The following is a 21,342-nucleotide window of genomic DNA, read 5'->3' as shown; positions in this document are numbered from 1 at the left end:
TCACCACATTTGCTGAAGCTTTACTGTTCTCCCACTCCCTACATTCCAACCACTTTTGCTGCTTTGGTTTGCCTTAAATTGAAGTTTTGGAATAAAGTTACACAGTCTGACATGGTACACACTTTCAAAGAGTTGTACTTTTGAACCAAGGGCCCATATGAAAAGTAAAACTGCAAATCCCAGATTGCAGGCTAAAAAACAGCTTTGGATGAACATATCACATATGATGGGCACTGGAGTCTTTTTTTTTATATGTTTGGCTATCGGGGCACGTGGGAACAATTCTGGTAATGGGGTTTGAGGTACAGAATGTCAGTGTGGTGAACAGTCTGCGTTATGTTCACCCCATGTAATTCGGGCCTGTTGGGAACCATCTGCCATTCATTAATGCTAGAATGGTAAGCATATATTATTGCCTCTATATCCTGTGCCAAGCCAAGGATCACTTTCCATCATTGGTATTCTGAGTGAGAGACAGGGCAGAGGCAGGTTAGAGTTGATGCATAAGCTACTCAGTTGCTTCTGAACCATTAAACTGCACAAAATGTGGTAATTTCTGAAACTTATCTCACTAAATGGATATTATCGCTATGATCTGCTTGCCTTAAAGTGGCACTCAAAATGTCACACAAATAGCACTGAAATGTCACACACAAAAAACAGAGAAATGTCACACATAAGCAACCTGACAACTTGCTAGCTATGCCCTTCCCTTCTTGTTATTAGGCACATTTAGTATAGCACATGCCTGCCTGCTGGTGAAAAGGAGCCACTAGCGACTGGAGTTTAAAGGGCACCCATTGATTTTGCCATGCTGATATTTTTCTTGATTCTCTCCAGAACCTCATTACCCTCTGGCCCAAATAGGTGTTTTCCCTCATATGGGAGGTTAAGGAGATACTGTTGGACCTCTGACACGAACCCAGAGACGCTGAGGCAGGCATGCAATCTTAGAAGGGCACTCTTCCTGAACTCATCAGAGAGATGTTTGACCAGCTCCTGCTTCTCCTTCTACTGGGACATGTCAAGTCGGGGAGGAGCCCTACAGAGTTGGCTAATCAGTAGTAGGTAACTTCCCAAACAGTCACCTGTTTCCCACGGCATCAAGCTTCTTATAGTCTTTGTGTGGTGGTGCGGCATCTCGTGGCCTGAGCAGAGACCCATTTGCGTGCTGCGTGAACGACTAAAGAGCAAGAGGGAACATGGACTCTGATATGGACGTGGTAACTCTGGGAGGGTTTATACATTTTCTTCACCCTGGGAGTTACTACTCTTGCCTTGACGGGCTCCTTGAATGTCTCAGGAGCAGATTTAAGCATGCCATTGATCACAGGCAGGAACTGCATGATACGCTGAGATTTCGAGAGCATTTCCACACGGAAGTCCTCTTCCTCTTGGAGGACGAGCATGATCACCTTATGAAAGGCAGCTGGCTGCTGGCTGACCATGTGGTACACTGTGATGTCAACAGGGGGAGATGTCCTGATAGGGTAGTGATCAAGATCTGGGCCCCCTGGAGGATCAACAGCATAGCAGTCCCAAGAGGCATCTGCAGGCCCTGGCTCAAAGCAAGTGTTGTAGAGCCAAAAAGGATGACTGGTTGGAAGAAAGGGCATGGGGACCCTCTGGTGGAGGCAGTGGATGTAAGCATAAAAATGATAGTGGTGGAGAAGGTGGTGGTGCTTGAGGTGGAGCATACAATGGAGGGCTGGTGATATTGGGCCAGATGTAGCAAAGTTTTGCGAGTCGCAAATGGCCCGAATCGCTATTTGCGACTGTGCAAAATCGGAAATGGGATGCAATAATCCCATTTCCGAATCGCAAAAAGCAATGCGAGCCGTTAGCGACTCGCAAAATGTGCGACCCCATTTTGCAACCCGCAAATAGCAAGTCGCAATTTGCGAGTCGCAAACCATATGCAATAGCAACTCGCAAATTGCGACTAGTCGCAAAAAAGCCAGTTTGCATGTCCCATTTACCACTAACTCAGAGCAGGTGGTAACCATTACCAAAGTATAAAAGGAGACCCAGAAGGCATCTGGGTTACTCAAGATGGCGGAGATATACCTGATAGCAGTGAGGAGGAGAGTCCACGCAGCCCAGCAGAGGAGGAGGAGGAGGAGCCAGAGACAGGAGAAGATTTATAGAACAAGGCAGACTCTGTTCCAGCAAACTGAGGAAGATATATACGATAAATACCGCCTTAGCAGCGCAGCCATACTAGAATTAATTGAATTACTAAAACCACAGCTAGAACACCAGACTCTGCGCGGCTGCACCATCCCTACGCATGTGCAAGTGCTATGCTCACTGCACCTCTTGGCCTCAGGGAGCTATCAGGGGGTCATTGCTGTGGCAGGTGGGGTATCTCAAAGTGCAGTGTCAAGGTTCCTCAGGGCCTTCCTAGATGCCTTACTCACACACATCTCACTTCATATACCTACCCAGGAATGAGGCTGAAATTAACAGCACCAAGCTGGACTTTTACCGAATTGCCAACTTTCCCCATGTCATAGGATGTGTAGATGGGACACATATTCAAATATGCCCCCCTGCAAACCTGGAACATCTGTTCCGCAACAGAAAGTGTACCCACTCACTCAATATTCAGGTTGTTTGTGACGCCCATTATGTCATCACTGACATTGTTGCAAAATTTCTAGGCAGTACCCATGACTCCTACATTTTTAGGCACAGTGGGATACACCAACGCCTGGAACGTGGGGAGTTTGGAGACGGATACCTCCTAGGTAGAGCTGCATACACCTTGCAGACATACACACAGGTCACTGTGCACACCAACCAGGACTTTCTAACAGTGTAATGTTTGTGCCCAACAGGTGACAGTGCATATGCTCTACGGCCATGGATAATGACTCCGTTCTTAACACCCAGCAATGAATCAGAGAGGCGATACAATAGTGCACATAAGGGGACCAGGAACCTTATTGAACGCACCTTTGGATTACTGAAAGCAAGATTCATATGCCTCCACCGCAGTGGAGGTGCCCTCCAGTATACCCCCATTACAGCATTCAAAATTGTTGTTGCATGCGCCATCCTGCACAATATTGCCACCCGATGTGGGCTACCTCTCACCCCTGCAGACCCAGATCCTGAGGATGAAGAGCAAGAGCAACCACATCGCCATCATGGGGATCGGAGTATAGCTAATCAAGGCAGACTGAGACGGGAACACATCACAAACCAATACTTTGGAAGGTACGTGTCAACTTCAACCATACTCACCTATTGACCAAAAACTCCATTTGTTAAGTGGAACAAAAAAACTATTTAATATGTGCAGAAATACAACTATTTACAATTACTAACTGTTCATGGTCTTCTAAATGCAAACCATGCATGGGGCACATTGCTGTCATGTGCCATATCATCAGGGACAGGGTTATGTCTATGTCCTACGGTGGCCCCTGCCAGCCTGGCTGGTCCCTGGTGGTTCTGCAGTGCTCTGCCTGGTACTCCCACTCTGGAGCACTCTAGTGTCACTGGCAGAGACACTGCTCACTGTAGAGCCCTCCTCGCTGTCCTGGGATGTGTCCCCTGTGCCCCTGGACAGATGCCGTGCCTCCATTAAGTCAATCACGTGTGTGATCTGGCCCAGGCCCCTAGCCACATCTCCTGCAAAATGGCCCATTTCGACTTGGAGGCCAACTGTCCTTCTCGACAGGCCAGTGGTGTTCACAGCCAGTCTGCCAATTGATGTGGCCATCCTATCAAGCCTCTGTAGCAGCTGACGGTCCCTGCGCCGGCCACCCTCGCCCTGTGCCAGTAGTCCTGCCACCAGATCCCTTATGGACAGGGCTAGATCCCCAGTGTTCGTGGCAATAGCGTCTATTCTGGAATTTAGCTGCTGCATGCTGGCCTCGTTGTTTCTGACAAAGCGGTGCAGCACACCACTAATCCACCCTAATATATTGTTTTGCAGGCGCTGATCACGGAGCAGCTGTGCCTCGCTGTTGGTGGTTGATGGACGGCCGGACGCAGCCTGCAGCCCTGCTCTCCTGTACCTGCGTCGCCTGCGCAGCGGTGGCTGACCTGTGTGCTCTACTGTGCCACTCCTGCCTGTTGCTGGCGCAGCCTCCTGAAACACAGTTGCAGCAGGTGTGGACATCACAGGGATGGTGTTGGTCGTGCAGGTGGGAGTGGTGGCAGCTCCTGTGCTGTCCTCATGGGGCTGGCTGCTGTGGGTTGTGGTGGTGTCTTGTGGGAGACCTGTGGGACATGGGGAACAGACTGTCAGTGTCTACTATCTGTTGCACACTTCCTAATAAACAATTGCCTATGAACTGCCTACTTGACTACATTTCCCATAATGCATCATTCTGGTGTTTGCTACCCTGAAATGGAGCTATCTTGGTTGTGCATGCCCCTGTGTACAAGGTGGGTGGGGGTATGGCATTGATAGGGGTACAGGCATATCACATGGTACTCACCGGTTGATGTAGTGGGCTCAGAGGTGTCCAGATCGCCAAATCCTGACACTGCCTCCTTCTCCAGGGTCTCCTCCACCCTTTCTTCCAGGGGTGTGGGTGGTGGTACAGATGATGGTCCCCCTCCAGTGCCTCTCATCTCCCGGAGCCTTTCAGCCACCCTCTCCTTGGTCCGGGAGCGGAGGTCATACCACCGTTTTTTTATCTCTTCCACACTCCTGTGGCTCACCCCCAGGGAGTTAATTTTTTCTTGGATCTCCTGCCAGAGTTGTTTTTTGGTGGCTTCTGGCACATTGAGGGCTGCCTTTCCGAATAGTTCATCATAGTGCTGACAGCATTCGTCTGTCAGCACCTCCAGCTCCTTCTCTGAGAATTTTAGTTTTCTTTTTCTAGGAGTTTCTTCCATTGTAGCTGCTGTTCCTCCTGTTTGCAGTTCAGCAGTTTAAAATGGGTGTGGTCCTCCCTCCTCCCAGGTGTATTTGTAAACTTCCTGGCTGTGATGTCATCATCATGTGCCAGGAAGTGTTTCCAGAGTGTTCTGGAGTGGTTTCTGGAGTGTTCTGCAGCACCTGCAATCAATTTACATGGTACTCGTAATTTGCGACACCCACTCGCAAATTGCGAGTTCATTTTTTGCGCGGTCGCAAAAAGCGACCTCGCAAACAGCGGACTCGCTATATGCGTTGCGACTCCGGGTGCGAGTCGCAAATTGTACACTGACATTGTACCTGCATTTCTATTAGCGACACGCAATTTGCGAGTCGCACATACTCGGAAATTGCGAGTCGCTAATTTTTTTGTACCTACATCTGGCCCATTGTCTTTTACGCTTTTGTGCATCAGGTCCAAGGGGGACTCTGATGTGGGCTCCTGCTCAAAGGCAAGCATACATGTTTGAGGCAGAGTCTCTGCAGGCTTTTGCCGATGCCAGTGGGCCAAGATCTTATCTGCCAAGGGATGGATAAAGAGGCACTTCTGCCTTGCATGAACTTCCTGTTGGAGTCTTTGCAGAATGGGTTGCTCCATATCCTTTGAGCCGGTTGTCGATGGTGCTATCTGCATCAATGCTCGTGTGGAAGTTACTGGGGATCTGTAATAACAAAGTCGATACTGCCTTCAGCTTCAAGGGAGGTCGAGTCTTCTCTGTGACTTTGGGCCATGTAGGCCTGGATAGTTTGGATGGGTTGACACCCTTGGTCGGATCCTTCCCTGGATTCGAGGCCTTCACTCAGTGCACACCAGGGCTCAAAGGCAGCAGAGACCATGGAGGCTTGTGTGTCCGACTCAACGACTAACTCCCTGTCGAGCAGTGCTCTGCCTCGGTGTGAGGCTCTTTGTAAGGCTTGAGATGGGTGTTGGTACCGGTCATACTTACAACATTGGGTATGTTATTCAGTCGAGGTCCGCTGGCCTTGGAGGTCTGCAGAACCTGTTTCCTATTCCTCTTGGTTGGAGGTGCCTGTGGCATAGTGCAGAGAATACCATAAGTAACACAGGACAGGAATACCCTGATTCTCAACTCCTTCAAGAGAACCAAGTGTAATGAAAAAAAATAGTTTGGGGAAGTATCTTGCCAAGAAGAATAAAAGAGTGCAGGAGATAGATTGTCCATTAAGGCTACATATAGGCAGTGCTCAAGTAAATAGGGTGATGTACTAACAAAGTGGAACTAGGGTAATTGTCCTAACAGGCCCCTAGGAACCTTTAATTTTCAAGAAAGTGGATGGGATTGTCTAACGCTGGTCATCATGCATCTTTGCTCGCAGCACTGAAACTGTATCCTGAGATATTTACACCACAGGAGCAGATCACGCAAGATGGGGAAAACCACAAAGGAGGAAGGCCTTGGGCCTCCGACAAGTAAAGCACATGTTTCAAGCACTTAAATTGCACCCAGAGGACTTAAGACAGTAGAAGAAACCTGCACAGGATGTGGGTCTCTTAGATGAAGGGTTCAGTAGCCCCCCAGGAGCTGCACCTGCTTCTACGAGCCTTTAGGCAACAGGAAAAAATCAAGGCAGATATGAACTCTCATACCTAAGGTACAAGACGGACAGCTACACCACATGTGAAGGTCTTAAAAGATTTGGGCCTCCTGGTCCTTGAGCACAGCAGTGAAATTCTCTAGACAGAATGTTGAATTTCAAATATTATATTTCGGTGTTGTCTGTTGGCCAACAATTAAACCATAATGTGGTACTGTTTATATTTTGCAGCTATATGCAGTAGGAATAACAGAATGGTCCAAATAAATAGTCTGAAATAGAGTTGGAGTATTTTGGAAATCTGTATAGTTAGTGTATAGATTTGTATTACAGAGTCATGATATTTAGTCTTAAAAAACTTCTTTCATTTTTCCTGCACCTTCAATCACACTTTACAGTAGTATTATAAAAGAATGGGATTTTCTGTATTAATATGTATGTATATTACTTATATAGCACAAACCTATCTACAATACAATGGATCACTGTATACAATTATGGTTTTACACTGGATAATGTACAAAGAACAGGATGAGCCAAAAGGCATGGGGTACTGCATCTTGTGCAGGTGTCTACAGTAGAGGGGAAGGGTGAGGCTAACAGGGAGGGGTGGGCAACATGGGGAGTTACAAAACTGCAGGTGGTGTGAAGATAAGTAAATGGTGAATAAATGACAACTCTTCAGGGGTTATATGGAACTTGGAAGGTTACCTGTGAAGCAATGTCAGCTACTTGTAGATGTGGGCAGGGACTGGAGCCTGGTAGTTCTGCAATAAGGTGGAATTCCAGATCTTACAAGCATAAACAAGCATTTGCCATGAATAGGTTTTGCACATGCTTCAGTTAGAGCTATTGGCATTGTAAATTCATAACTGGACTTTTCTTGCACATAAATTGGTCAACCCTGCCTCATAATTTTGTCTTTTCCTGACATATAATTCCAGTGGCCCTGCATACAACTAAAGATCTTCCATTTATCTTTTCCTCTAGCTGTAGCAAAAAATGAAAATGTTGCCATTTAGCATCCTAATTTAAATCTGCCATGCTAATTCAAATAAAATACCACTTTCACCACCCCACCATCAGAGAAGCTAAGGGTCCCCCAAACATATCAAGAGTGTTCAAACAGTAATACTGTAATAAGAATGTCAAATTGGCCTGAATCATAGTCATATTTGTATTACGGAGATATTGTTAAAGCATATACAATTATCATATAACACTGTCACAAATAAACTTTCAACATTACAGGGAGTGCAGAATTATTAGGCAAGTTGTATTTTTGAGGATTAATTTTATTATTGAACAACAACCATGTTCTCAATGAACCCAAAAAACTCATTAATATCAAAGCTGAATATTTTTGGACGTAGTTTTTAGTTTGTTTTTAGTTTTAGCTATGTTAGGGGGATATCTGTGTGTGCAGGTGACTATTACTGTGCATAATTATTAGGCAACTTAACCAAAAAAAAATATATACCAATTTCAATTATTTATAATTACCAGTGAAACCAATATAACATCTCAACATTCACAAATATACATTTCTGACATTCAAAAACAAAACAAAAAAAATCAGTGACCAATATAGCCACCTTTCTTTGCAAGGACACTCAAAAGCCTGCCATCCATGGATTCTGTCAGTGTTTTGATCTGTTCACCATCAACATTGCGTGCAGCAGCAACCACAGCCTCCCAGACACTGTTCAGAGAGGTGTACTGTTTTCCCTCCTTGTAAATCTCACATTTGATGATGGACCACAGGTTCTCAATGGGGTTCAGATCAGGTGAACAAGGAGGCCATGTCATTAGATTTCCTTCTTTTATACCCTTTCTTGCCAGCCACGCTGTGGAGTACTTGGACGCGTGTGATGGAGCATTGTCCTGCATGAAAATCATGTTTTTCTTGAAGGATGCAGACTTCTTCCTGTACCACTGCTTGAAGAAGGTGTCTTCCAGGAACTGGCAGTAGGACTGGGAGTTGAGCTTGACTCCATCCTCAACCCGAAAAGGCCCCACAAGCTCATCTTTGATGATACCAGCCCAAACCAGTACTCCACCTCCACCTTGCTGGCGTCTGAGTCGGACTGGAGCTCTCTGCCCTTTACCAATCCAGCCACGGGCCCATCCATCTGGCCCATCAAGACTCACTCTCATTTCATCAGTCCATAAAACCTTAGAAAAATCGGTCTTGAGATATTTATTGGCCCAGTCTTGACGTTTCAGCTTGTGTGTCTTGTTCAGTGGTGGTCGTCTTTCAGCCTTTCTTACCTTGGCCATGTCTCTGAGTATTGCACACCTTGTGCTTTTGGGCACTCCAGTGATGTTGCAGCTCTGAAATATGGCCAAACTGGTGGCAAGTGGCATCGTGGCAGCTGCACGCTTGACTTTTCTCAGTTCATGGGCAGTTATTTTGCGCCTTGGTTTTTCCACACGCTTCTTGCGACCCTGTTGACTATTTTGAATGAAACGCTTGATTGTTCGATGATCACGCTTCAGAAGCTTTGCAATTTTAAGAGTGCTGCATCCCTCTGCAAGATATCTCACTATTTTTGACTTTTCTGAGCCTGTCAAGTCCTTCTTTTGACCCATTTTGCCAAAGGAAAGGAAGTTGCCTAATAATTATGCACACCTGATATAGGGTGTTGATGTCATTAGACCACACCCCTTCTCATTACAGAGATGCACATCACCTAATATGCTTAATTGGTAGTAGGCTTTCGAGCCTATACAGCTTGGAGTAAATCAACATGCATAAAGAGGATGATGTGGTCAAAATACTAATTTGCCTAATAATTCTGCACTCCCTGTAGACTGTAATGCTCAAAACTGCCCCTAGAGGCCACCACAGAAAATATCATTTGTAAGAAACATGGTCATGTAACCATATTGTTAGCCCGTAGAAGGCATAACCCCAAGAAAAAAACAGGAGAAAGTAATGCAGTGTAAACATATACTTAGCCCCTAGAGGGCGTTTTTAGAGCTAGCAGGCCTACTGCAATGGTATTACAAACAAGTCATTTAAAACAAAACTTCTCCCAGCTGTAAAACAAACGTTCTAGCCATGAGAAAGCTTAAAAGACACTAAATGGTGGGAGGGGTTATTATTTTGGGGCCCCCAATAACATAGTGTGGGGACCCAGAGATGATGTAGACAGAAAGAGCATTTTAAAGATGGTCCCACTGTCCTAAAACCACCACAAGCTGAGTTATGAGCAAAAATGTTTTGTAAAAGTAACGTCCTGCAAAGCTTTATGTGGTGAGTTTCCCAGGTGCAGTGAATATTGTAGTATCGGCTCTCCCGCTGTCATGGGGAGCTGCTTTCGCTTGAAGGATTTCTGTTTTACATAAAGTATTTACCAATTTCAAGTGTTTTAAGGGGAGACCACAAGAACTTACTCCGGTTAGGTAACTGTGAACAATGTGACCAGCGCTCCAGTCCCGCCAATCACGTTCACGCTGTTGTGTCTGCTTGCGCTGCGAGCTCCATGGCCACAATGCAGCATGAAGAGGAGAGACACAAGAAAAAAAATAGTGTGCCCACGCTGAAGTATATCGGCAATCATGTAATAATCCATGTAACAGGGGTAACCTGCAAAGCATGACAAAAACAGCCTTAAGGCGGGACAAATGTAAAGCATTTACCAATTACATTGAGTAATTTTTGAAAGGCAAGCTCAGGAGCTAATGAAAGTGATGAGCGGGAAATGGGTGTGGGTAAAAGCCCACAATACTTACAACAGGTCAAAGCGCTTGCGTGCTCAACCTAAAAAAGTTTCCCAAAAGCTCATATTCTCCTCCTTATATTTCCTGACTTCCAGTCTGGTGATGCTGCAGCTGTGGGTTGTACATGCTCAACCAGAGAACGTAATTTTGGTCACCAGGTAGGGTGCAGTGCAGTAGGTCTTGAATGTTGCTGTAGCTCGGCAGTAGGAACTAGTGATTTTCTCTCTGGGCAGCTGTGATCTTCCTTTATTTATAAAGACCTTTAATGCGGTCTCTTCCGTGGAGTCAGCTGAGTCTTAAAGATAAAGCTGTTGAGCTGATCAAGGCTTGAAGTCTGCTTTCAGCAGGAACGGCATCACTCAGCACATCATAGTCGACTTTGCAAGAAACAAGCATTAGTAAAGCCAATAGGTCTCGACAATCCGAGAGCTGTAGGCGTTGGCAATATAAATGCATATGTATACTGCTCTGGGGCTGCTTTCCTTGATATACACAAATGCATTAACATTGTCAACATCTATAGCTCTCACATTGCCGAACCTTATTGGCTTTGCCAATGCCAATAAGTCTTGCATCTGCAAGAGTTTTTTGTATTGTTTTTCTAGTTGAGATTTTAGTTGTGTTCTATGTGAAGTTACTGTTGGCACTAAAATGCAATGAAATAGAGTGTGTGCATTTGATAGGTAAGCATTTCCTTAATGTGCATAGCAGATTTCTTACACACAGTTTGTCAGCACACAACGTAAAATGCAATGCACCCCAGAATAATATAATGCTCCCCTTGATTCGTAATGTAGGCACGTTTTAATTATAAAAGGCTGCTATGCTTGGCACTAATAACTAACATTTTAATACCCTATTTTATTGTTAGAGCGCAAAGGTGAAACTGAGAAATTGAAGAAAAAACACACTTTCCAAGTGAAAATACTATGTTTTAAGGCGAGCAAATCACATAGGCCCTAATTATGTCAACAGCGGTATTGACTGCGAACCGCCGCGGCGACGACCGCCAAAACACCGTTGCCGCGGCTACCTACCGTCCGCCATACAATGACCGTAGCCGGAATTCCACCAGAAGGATGGCGGAATGCCGGCTGCAGCCATTGTGGCTGATGGCGGTAAGGTGGCCAGTAGACCGCCACAGACGGTATCATGACTCATGATACAGCCTGGCAGTGTTCTGCTGGCGGATGCTGCTGCTGTCAGCAACACTCCATCCCGTCTCCGGCCGTCAGCAATCAGGTAAGTCCGGTGCTCCGACAGGGGAGGGGGGGTTGTGTGTGTAGGCGGGGTGTATGTTTGTGTGTGCGTGCATGCGGGTGTGTGGTGTGTGGAATGCGTGTGTGCATGCATGGTTGTGAGTGTGCGTGTATGTTGTGTTGTGTGAATGCGTGGGTGCTTGTATGTATGTATGTGTGTGTGAATGGATGTATGCATGCGTGGGTGAATGTGGGTATAAGTGTGTGTGTATGATGGTGCATGAATGTGCTTGCCTGTCGGGGGGTCTGGAGTGGGAGGGGGAAGGTGTAGGAGGACTCTGGGGAGCGGGATGGGGGCAGAGGAGACCCCTATCAGTGACAGGGAAAGGATTCCCTGTCACTGATAGTGCCTACCGCCCTGGTGTTCGTGGCGGTAAGGAAGCCACGAAAACCATGGTGGTAGGCGGGATCATAATCCCACGGGTGGGACAGTGACGGCCGACTGGCTGGAGACTTAAGTCTCCAGCCTGGCAGCTGTTACCGCCCTGGCGGACGGAGTGGTACATTGGCAGTTTGGCTTGAGCCAAACCGCCATTGTCATATTTTGAGTAAGAGTACCACCAGCCTGTTTGTTGGCAGTACTCTTCTCCAAAATACCACCGTCCGCCAGGGTCAGAATGAGGGCTATAGTCTCCCTGTAGTAAAACTAAAATCTTAATGTACAATTTTAGCGTAGGAGCGCTGAAGTCAAACAGAGAAAATTAAGTAAAACACACTGTGCAAGGGTGAATGCCATGTTTTAAGCCAACTATCTAAGCTTTGTAGCAATGTTGGGAAACTATAGCGATTGTCCAAAAGTACAAAGTGCGTGCACGAATGCCGTGTTTAAAGCCCATAAGCGGACCAGAAACTTTGTGCCAGGATTGTGTTTCAAGTGTATAGTAACATAGTATTGGCATTTGGTGAATCAGCTCCAAAACTATACTCTCTCAAGATGCCAACCAAATCCTACATTTATAATGTTCATATAGAAGCACTGAAATGAAAGTGAGACATTGCATAAACGCACATAGCGCCGGTGATGTGCGTGCACAAATGTCATGTTTAAAGCTCACAACGGGACCCTAATCTCCCTGTACTGACACCAAAATGTGTATTAATAATGTTAACTCTGTAGTGCTGAAGTAAAATTGACTGGACACAACACCAAGCATGCGCAAATGCAATGTTTTCAAGCGAAGAAATCGCACAATCTCCCCGTAGTAAAACTAAAATGTTAATGTACAAGTTTAGCGTGGGAGAGCTGAAGTCAAACAGAGAAAATGAAGTAAAACACACTGTGCAATGCGCATGGAAATGAACGAGACAAGAGGCTCAAAAACACACACTGCAAGCACAACTGCTGTGTTTTCAAAGCAGCAATATATGTCAAAGTAAGGGAATTGTATACAAAACAATGAGTGTGTGACTGATGTCTTTTTTAAACAATCAACAACATGGACCATATTATGGAAAAACTGTAAAGAAAGCACACACCTTTAAAAGAAGCATGTTTGCTTGAAGACAAGCGAAATTCATGTGCTCTTAAGCGGAGTTGATTCACTACCTCTAAAACACATCTTCACAAAATTATGTGGCAAGCCAAAATAAGAAAGGAGTCCATTGAAAACAATGTAAATGCACACAGGAGAAAGAAGACAAGTGAAAGAGCCAGTCACCATGGGTGGAAACAAAAACACAAAAGGCGGAACGATTGGGATGGCTTCACCACCCAAAAGACACAGATTTTAAAAGACACACAAAGGCACTGAAACGGGAGGGATGTGATGTAAGCCCACGATGTAGATACAGCAAGTATCGGTTTGAGACAGTGCATACGCAGTGTCTAGAGCCAAGACCTAAACAAGCATTTGCATTGCAATGGGTCTTGCATTTGATCGAGTTAGAGCTATTACCGTTGTAAATTCCTAACTAGACTTTTCTTGCCACATAAACTGAAAATGAAAAGTAAAACAGTTGACATATTCAAAGTGATACAGCCGCCATGAGCGTGAGTGCGAAGGAGAGAGACAAAAGGAAAATGAAGTTCGCTCGCAGTCAAACGTTTCGGCCAACGTGCAATTATCCATGTAACAGGGTCGATGTCCAAGGCGGTAACAAAACTGCCCCAAGGAGGGACAAACGTAAAGCATTCACCAATGATAACAAAGGATTTTTGAAAGGGAAGCCCATGAACGAGTGATAGTGATGGACTTAAAAATGTAACTGCATGAGATAACACAGGTGCTGAAGAGAACACTTTCTGGTGAGCAGGTGCCTGACCAAGGTCTGTAGTTGGTGCCTTCAATGAGGATGCAATATGGGGCTGGGTGATGAAATTCCGTTACTCCTGGCTATAAACCAGAGCCAGTGCTAATTTCTTTGAGAATGCATATTAAGAGCAAACTGGACCTTGCAATGCTCCACCAAGACCAGAGGAAAAACTCCTTTAATACATCATTACATAGTGAATCAGATTTCAGGCTCCAATTAAAAGCTCATAGCCATTTTCCGATGGTCCCAGACTGCCAAACATTCTACAAGCCTATGCTAAGGAAAGACTATACACTACAAAAATTAATAAAACATAACATGATACAAGAATATGGCAAATTCAGACTGAGCATGTGGGGTAGGTGAAGCATATCAATGCAATTTGCCTGTTCTGATATATCAGCGTCCATAACATCATCTTCTGAATTGGTACTATTTAAATCTGATCAGGCAGGTGACTCCTTCCATGGTGATGGACTCGCTGTGAAGTTCCCTGCCTCTTCAGATCATTCCTTTTGATGACCAACACATGTTCAGAAGAAAAATCGAAAAATTGGACCTTTTCTCATTCTATAGCCTTTAGTTGATACAATGGAATCCTAGTCTAATGAAAAACATATCCTGATGGTAAGGATTGTATGCATTAAAACTATTACAGGAAAGCAAATTTTACCTGTTGCCAATTCGCTATGGTAAGGAGTGTCGAAACTGTGATCAGATCTGCCACTGCCGCTGTCAGTCATGTCCTCCAAACCAATGATCAATTGCACTGCACTGAGGCACAGTAACTACGAGGTCCAGGTGGTGACTCTTACCGTTTGAATCTAAGACCTATGAGGAGAAAAATCATTATTATTTCAAATTATGTAAAATATTAGATATAGCCAGCAAAAATCCTCAGAACTTGAAACTGGTAACCTAACAAAAGATCAGCACTAGACATGCCGAAGCAGCAAAACTCAAGGCCAAGATATTAGCACAAAATACCAAACATACTACAGGCAAAGTTTGAAATCACCAAATATCTCTGACGATACAGCTTTCATATAATATGTCACTATCTACTAGCACTAAGGCATAGACATCTGTACAAGATTTAGATATGAGACACATCTCATCAGTTACGGAATGCAAAATAAGTGTACTTACACATTTACTCTCCCTTAACATCGAGTACCAGATCTACAGGTCAGACGAGCATTTCACATCAACATCCGAAATCTAAATCAGCCCTTAGACGTAAATATCATGCCAAGGTAAACGACATCAAGGCAGCAAACATCAAAACCTAATGGACAGAAATGCTTGGAACAAGCATAATCACTGGTAATTACAAAGTTCAACATTCCATTCCATCATTTTTATCTCGTCTTCAAAATTACATCTTGGGACAGAATATAGGCAAATCAGTCTTGCCATAACCACCACAAAGACAGTCTAGCACGAATTCTTAGATTACATGCACTCTTAATTACAACAAAAGCAGACCCTGCCGGGTTTGAGCATTATTTCACCTCAACGATCAATCACATCTTCAACCAAGGAGCCCATCTGTACACTTGGGCTGACTCACTTATTCAGGTGCTAAAGATGTAACGAGAACAGTCAGGCTACATGCACTTTGAATGCCAACAAAAGAATCCCCTGGCAGATTTCAGCAGTATTTCACCTCAAAGATCAAGTATACCTTCAACCTGTGATGGCTCAGCCTATCTGTACCCCTAGAAGTGAGTCACTTAATCAGGCGCTAAAGATGTGACTCACAAGTGTCTGCCCCAAGCTGCTCAGAACTGGCACTACAAATCAGCAGCTGGCCTAGACATCAGCACAAACATTGGAAATGTCCCAGTGCCTCCTCACCATCATTATCAGACTAGACCTACATATAAACACAGGGGCTAGAGAGAAACATAACACCTAAACATCAGTTCAAGTAGAAACAAACCAGGCACAAAGATCTTCACCAGCCTAGGACTTTAAAATCAATCCGCACAAGCTCCATAATTTAGCATTAGAAAAAATATGAACAGCAGTCTCAAATATATGCAAGAAGCAGAATTTGAGTTTAAAGATTAAAGCAAAATATCAACATGGGCAAACGTCAGCACGCCAAATACATTTAGGTAGCAAACATCACGGTAGGCAGCAAACATCAGAGCATGACCAAACACTTTAACATGCAACAAACATCAATACTTATACAAGACATCGGCACAGTTTCCAAAACATTAAAACTGATGTTAACCTTCAATACGGATGGTAAACAGCAACACAGGTGGCCTACATAAAAACACTTGCCAAATATCAATATCAACAGAGGCACGTAACATTTACGTGGGTGTCAAACATAAACCGCTAAACATAAAAAATGGTAGCAGACGCAGGGGCAAGCACTAGCAACTGAACCAATCATCAACTCATGCATTAAAAACATCAACACAAATGGAAAACATCATCATATGTGAAAAACATCAATTCAGCTGGTAAACGTCAATATGAGTGAACGTCAACAAAGGCAGCAAACAGTTGATGAACACAAACATGGTACGAAACAGCAGCATGATGGTGAAAAACCACCACAGGCCGAAAATGTAACAAATTCATTAAAAACCAAACGATAAACAACGCAGATTTTAAAAAAAAAAAACAAAGAGAGTTAAAACCAAAGGTAGAAGGAAGCTTCAACACAGAAGGCATGAGCTGATGAGTTATAAACAAATAAAGGCAAACATGCACCATGCTCTTAAGGGTCCACTCTGCGTTTGCTGAACTTGTCTGTAAAACACATCTGTTGCAACGGAGTGGGATCTTCTGTGGAATAGTCCTTCTGAAGCAGAACGCAGCTAAGAGGCCAGCGTTGAGGGAGTAAAGTAGGTGATTGCAAGTGAACACCATAGAAACTGGTGCCCACAAGGTGGACCACGTCTACTAAATGAGCGCATGTGGAGGGCCGGTCCAGCAAACACACTAGAGCTGCACCTCATTAAGCTGTGCAATTCAAAGCATGCGCCATCAGAAGCACTTTCCAGCTAGAGTGCCCCACTACTGTGTGAAATGTATTGCAAAATACAGGTAAGGGTCCGAAATATTTTTCAAACCAACTGGGCAGCCCTAACGGTCATTCGGTAATGGTCAGCAGACGGGCGTGACCGAGATTCTTTCATGCTTAGATGGATACTCGTTTCGAGAAAGGCTTAAGCTCGACAAGACACCACAATATGTGCACTATTATGACGTGACGCATGGTTCCAAGGCCTTCCCATTGGTAAACAACTCAATAGTCATCAATGTCACTCACGATTATCTCTTGGCCGAAAGCATCACTACTTACATAAAAGACAGGAACATACTAACTTTGTTTTGAGGGAGAGGGCACATTTGCTTTGGCCTTCTGCAACGTGGAACCATCCTGAAACAAGCATTTGCAATGTAATTTGTCTCGCGTTTGCTCGAGTTAGAGCTATTTGGGCTGAAAATTACTAACTTTACTTTTTTTATCACACACACTGAAAAAAAAGTAAAACAGTTGACATAAGCGAGCCAATTCAAAACGCCGCTGTAAGTGTGAAGGAGACAGACGAAAGGAAAATGAAGTTCGCTCGTAATCAAAGTTATCGGCAAAAGTGCAATTATCCATGTAACAGGGTCATGTCCAAAGCTGTAACTAAACTGCCCCAAGGAGGGACAAACGTAAAGCATGTATCAACGAAAAGAAAGGATTTTTGAAAGGCAAGCCCAGGAACGAGTGATAGTGATGGGCGTGAGGTGGGTGTGGTTAAAAGCTCAGATACATACCAACACATCGGAAAAGCAGCGCTTCCGCACTGCTATGCTCAACCTAAAAACACAGACCCACCTGTGAATATCTCAATGGTCTTTGCATAGCTACCTGCCTGACAGGCAGTTGAGAGGAGACCTCTGCATCATGCTGACTGCACAAATTACACAATTTAGCAGTCATTCCCGGAGAGATCATACACTCAACACATACAGCCTCATACATTCTCCTCGTACCAACATGCAAAAAAAGTTACAGATCTATCAATTCTGTTAATTGACTTATTGAGCCTTCCGTGGGGGGGGTGGGGGGGGGGGGGGGTGGAGGACAAAGGTGGTCCAACAAACTCCTGTGTATCACAAAACAACCAAGGAGATGAAAATGTTGCCTCCCGGCCATGTTGTAAAGAAGCACTGGCAAAGAAAACCAGCTTTAAGTGAATGCTGTATGTTTATGTGAAGCATTACAAATCTGTAGCATGGCAATGAATATATATTTTGTGGAAGCAAAGAACTGTTGATTAATATTGGTGTGGGTTAAAAGTTCATGTTACAGTTCCATTGCCAATCTAGACCTAAAAATCAGAGTAAATTAATGAATGACCTCCTCGCATCTGTGTTGCTGTCAGAGAAAACCATCATAAATTATCTAACTACCTAAAACACGTTCATAGCCGTACAATGTCATGTGTGTGCCCCTGAATGTTCAAGCTCAGGCAGTTGCATAAATAACCGAAATAATCACAGCCTTATGGAGGCCAATCACATATTTGTGGACGCACACAACTTCTGCCCAATCAAAACATGTACTCCTGGCTCCCAACATGTGGGCGGAGCCAAAGCCACTCTCCTGGTGATACACACATAATAGTCTGACGACTGCTGCGCAGTCAAGCCAGACTGTAAAATGAGTAGTGATTTGCCAAGTCCTGGTCTCTACCCGATGCCCTTTCTTTCAAAAATACAATGTTGCCTACTGAACAGGATTATCCCTATTCGTCTAGCGCCGCTCCGATAATCATTGTGCAATTCAGTGCTCAACTGTTTATCTCTGATGGGTATTTTTTTATCAAATATATGATCACCGTTAAGCATCGAGGTTGTCTCTTCTTCAGGTTGCTTATTTGAGGAATGCAAGGAAATTCATACAGCCTGTTGCAACTAATTAACGTATTTATTCCACGCCATTAGGAGAGTGCAACAACTATCTTTTATATAAATAATCTCCCTGCAGATGGCAGCAGGTGACCATGGTCCCAGATGTGTCCCTGCAGATTTAAATGGGTGACCATGTTCCTAAATAATATCTTTGCAGATGCAAGTTGTGAGTAGATTCCGCAGTCTACTAGAGGCAATGCCCATTAAGATCCAAGTAGGTGACCAGGCTCCTTGATATTGTTCCTGCGGATGCAAGTAGGTGTCAAGGCTCCTAAAAAATATCTCTGCAGATGCAAGTAGTTGTCCAGGCTCCACGATAATGTTCCTGCAGATGCAAGTAGGTGACCAGGTTCCCTCGACAATGTTGCTGCAAGTGCAAGCAGGTGACCAGGCTCCTAGATAATGCCCCTGTAGATGCAAGTAAGTAATGAGGCTGTCAGACGTCTGTGCAGATCCAGATAGGTGGCCAGGACACTACACATAGGGGTCATTACGACCCTGGCGGTTGATGGAGAAGTGGCGGTTTTAACGCCAACAGGCTGGCGGTAAAAAATTTGAAATTATAACCATGGTCATCCGCCACTTCTCCGATCAGACCGCCATGGCAGAGACGACCGCTGGGCTGGAGACTTGGGTCTCCAGCCCGGCGGCCGTCACAAGACCGCCGGCGGTATCATGACCCGGCTCACCGCCATGAATTTCATGGGGTTAGGAACCGCCATGAAATCCATGGCGGTAAGCACTATCAGTGCCAGGGAATTCTTTCCCTGGCACTGATAGGGGTCGCCCCCACCCCGAGTCCGTCACCGACACCCCCCACCCCCCTGCCACCCCCCAAAGGTGGCAGGACCCCCCTCCCCACCCCTAACCCTGACATCAGAACACAGACACACACCCGACACGCATGCAGACACCACCAACACACATTCCCGCACACACACGAACAAACATGCCAACTGACACACACACAGTCATACACGCACACCCACATTCAGACATACACGCACACATCCATACAGTCATACATACAGACAGACACGCACACATTTCCATTCACACTACACCCCCGCATCCATACATGCACTCACACACCCCCTCTACATACTCACACGCACACCCCCATGCACGCACACATCTGCCGCCAGCACTCCGTCAACAGAACACTGCCACGTCGAATCATGTAACTTGATTCGGTGGGCGGTATTCTGTTGACGGGTGGTGGAGGTGGAGCAACCTCCACTTCCCCGCCATCCGCCAGTATGGCTGCTGGCGGCTCTCCATCCAGAAAAGGACGGAGGTCTGCCAGCAGCCATAATACGCCAATCGAAAAACCGCCACCACTGGCGGTCTTCAGCTCGGCGGTCCCTCCGCGGTCTTGTGAAAAGACCGCTGAGGTCGAAATGACCCCCTCAATGTATCTTAAAATGAAAGCAAGTGACCAGGCTTCCATATTATGTCTCTGCAGATGAAAGTAGTTGACCAGCCTCCTACATAATGTCCACCAAGATGCAACTAAGGGACAAGGCTACCAATGGAGATGTCCTTGCAGATGAAAGTAGGTGACCGGGCTCCTAGAAGCAAGCAGATGACCAGGCTCTTAGATAATGACCATGAAGATGCACACAAGTGATCAGAATACCAATGGAAAAGCCCCTGCAGATGCAAGTAGGAGACAAGGCTCCTAGATAATGTTCATGAAGATGCACCTGGTGACCAGGCTACAAATGGTAAAGTCCCCCCAGATGCAAGTACTAGATAATGTCCCTGCAGATGCAAGTAGATAAACAGGCTGCTACATAATGCCCATGCAGATGAAAGTAGATGAGCAGGCTCCTAGATAATGTCCATAAAAATGAAAGTAGGTGACCAGGCTCCGAGATAATACTCATGAAGATGCAACTAAGTGACCAGACTACCAATGGTAAAGTCCCTGCAGATGCATGTATGTGCCAGGCTCCTGGATAATGTCCCTGGAGATGCAAGTAAGTGACCAGTCTCCTAATGTCCCTGCAGATGCAAGTAGGTGACCAGGCTTCTAGATAATTTCCCTGCCGATGCAAGTAGATGACCAGGCTCCTAGATAATTTTGTTATTTATCACATACGAGAGCACCTTCAAAAACTGTGAGTTCACTATTTCTTCTGTACAAAAAAACTATTTTTGTTTTCATTTACTAGACTACACTTTTGCTCCATGTATAAGAATCAAGGCCACATATAGGCTACACATGGCCCCTAGCTTTCTTCTTAGTCCACTAATACCATTGTCATCAGGGCAGGGGCAGAAATATTTCCCAGTTCATGTTTAAAAACTAACGTTTAATAACTTTTTTACGCACTGCCATTTCATAAACAGTACATTTTCCATTGAAATGGCCACAAACTTTCCCACTAACATGCAACTTTACTGATAAAACTATATAGCGCATAATCAATGTTTGGAAATTGGGTTTCAGCAAAAATATTTAACATTTGCACATCACCAAGTAAAGTGTTCTGATTAGTTTTCATTCGATAAAATTCTTGTTTTCGCCATACAGAATTACAAAAATGTGCCTTCATAACTACTGAAAAGAATTTTGAAATGTTTGTACAGTTCACAAATTAGCTATTTCAATATTGTGTTAAAAAAAAAGCCTGAAATCTTACAGCCTTTCATTTCATACCCTTTGCATAGCACCTCAGCCAGTTCACTTCACAAAATCCTCTTAACTTCACAATGTAGGAAGAAAAA

The 21,342-nt window shown here is 44.8% G+C and overlaps 1 protein-coding gene across 1 annotated transcript in view; it reads right to left on the bottom strand.

The window, feature by feature from the left end:
• Positions 1-21,342, bottom strand: part of LOC138268061 (uncharacterized) — a 219,960-nt gene that overhangs the window by 184,123 nt on the left and 14,495 nt on the right. Inside the window, exon 2 of the mRNA XM_069217419.1 lies at positions 14,348-14,505. Coding sequence (XP_069073520.1) covers positions 14,348-14,417 — 70 coding nt within the window. The 5' untranslated portion in view covers positions 14,418-14,505. The remainder of the gene's footprint in view (positions 1-14,347; positions 14,506-21,342) is intronic.

This window comes from Pleurodeles waltl, chromosome 12 (assembly GCF_031143425.1).
Source record: "Pleurodeles waltl isolate 20211129_DDA chromosome 12, aPleWal1.hap1.20221129, whole genome shotgun sequence".
NCBI lineage: Eukaryota > Metazoa > Chordata > Amphibia > Caudata > Salamandridae > Pleurodeles > Pleurodeles waltl.
Note: the sequence above shows the minus strand (reverse complement) of the source record. Positions and strands in the feature narration are given on the sequence as shown.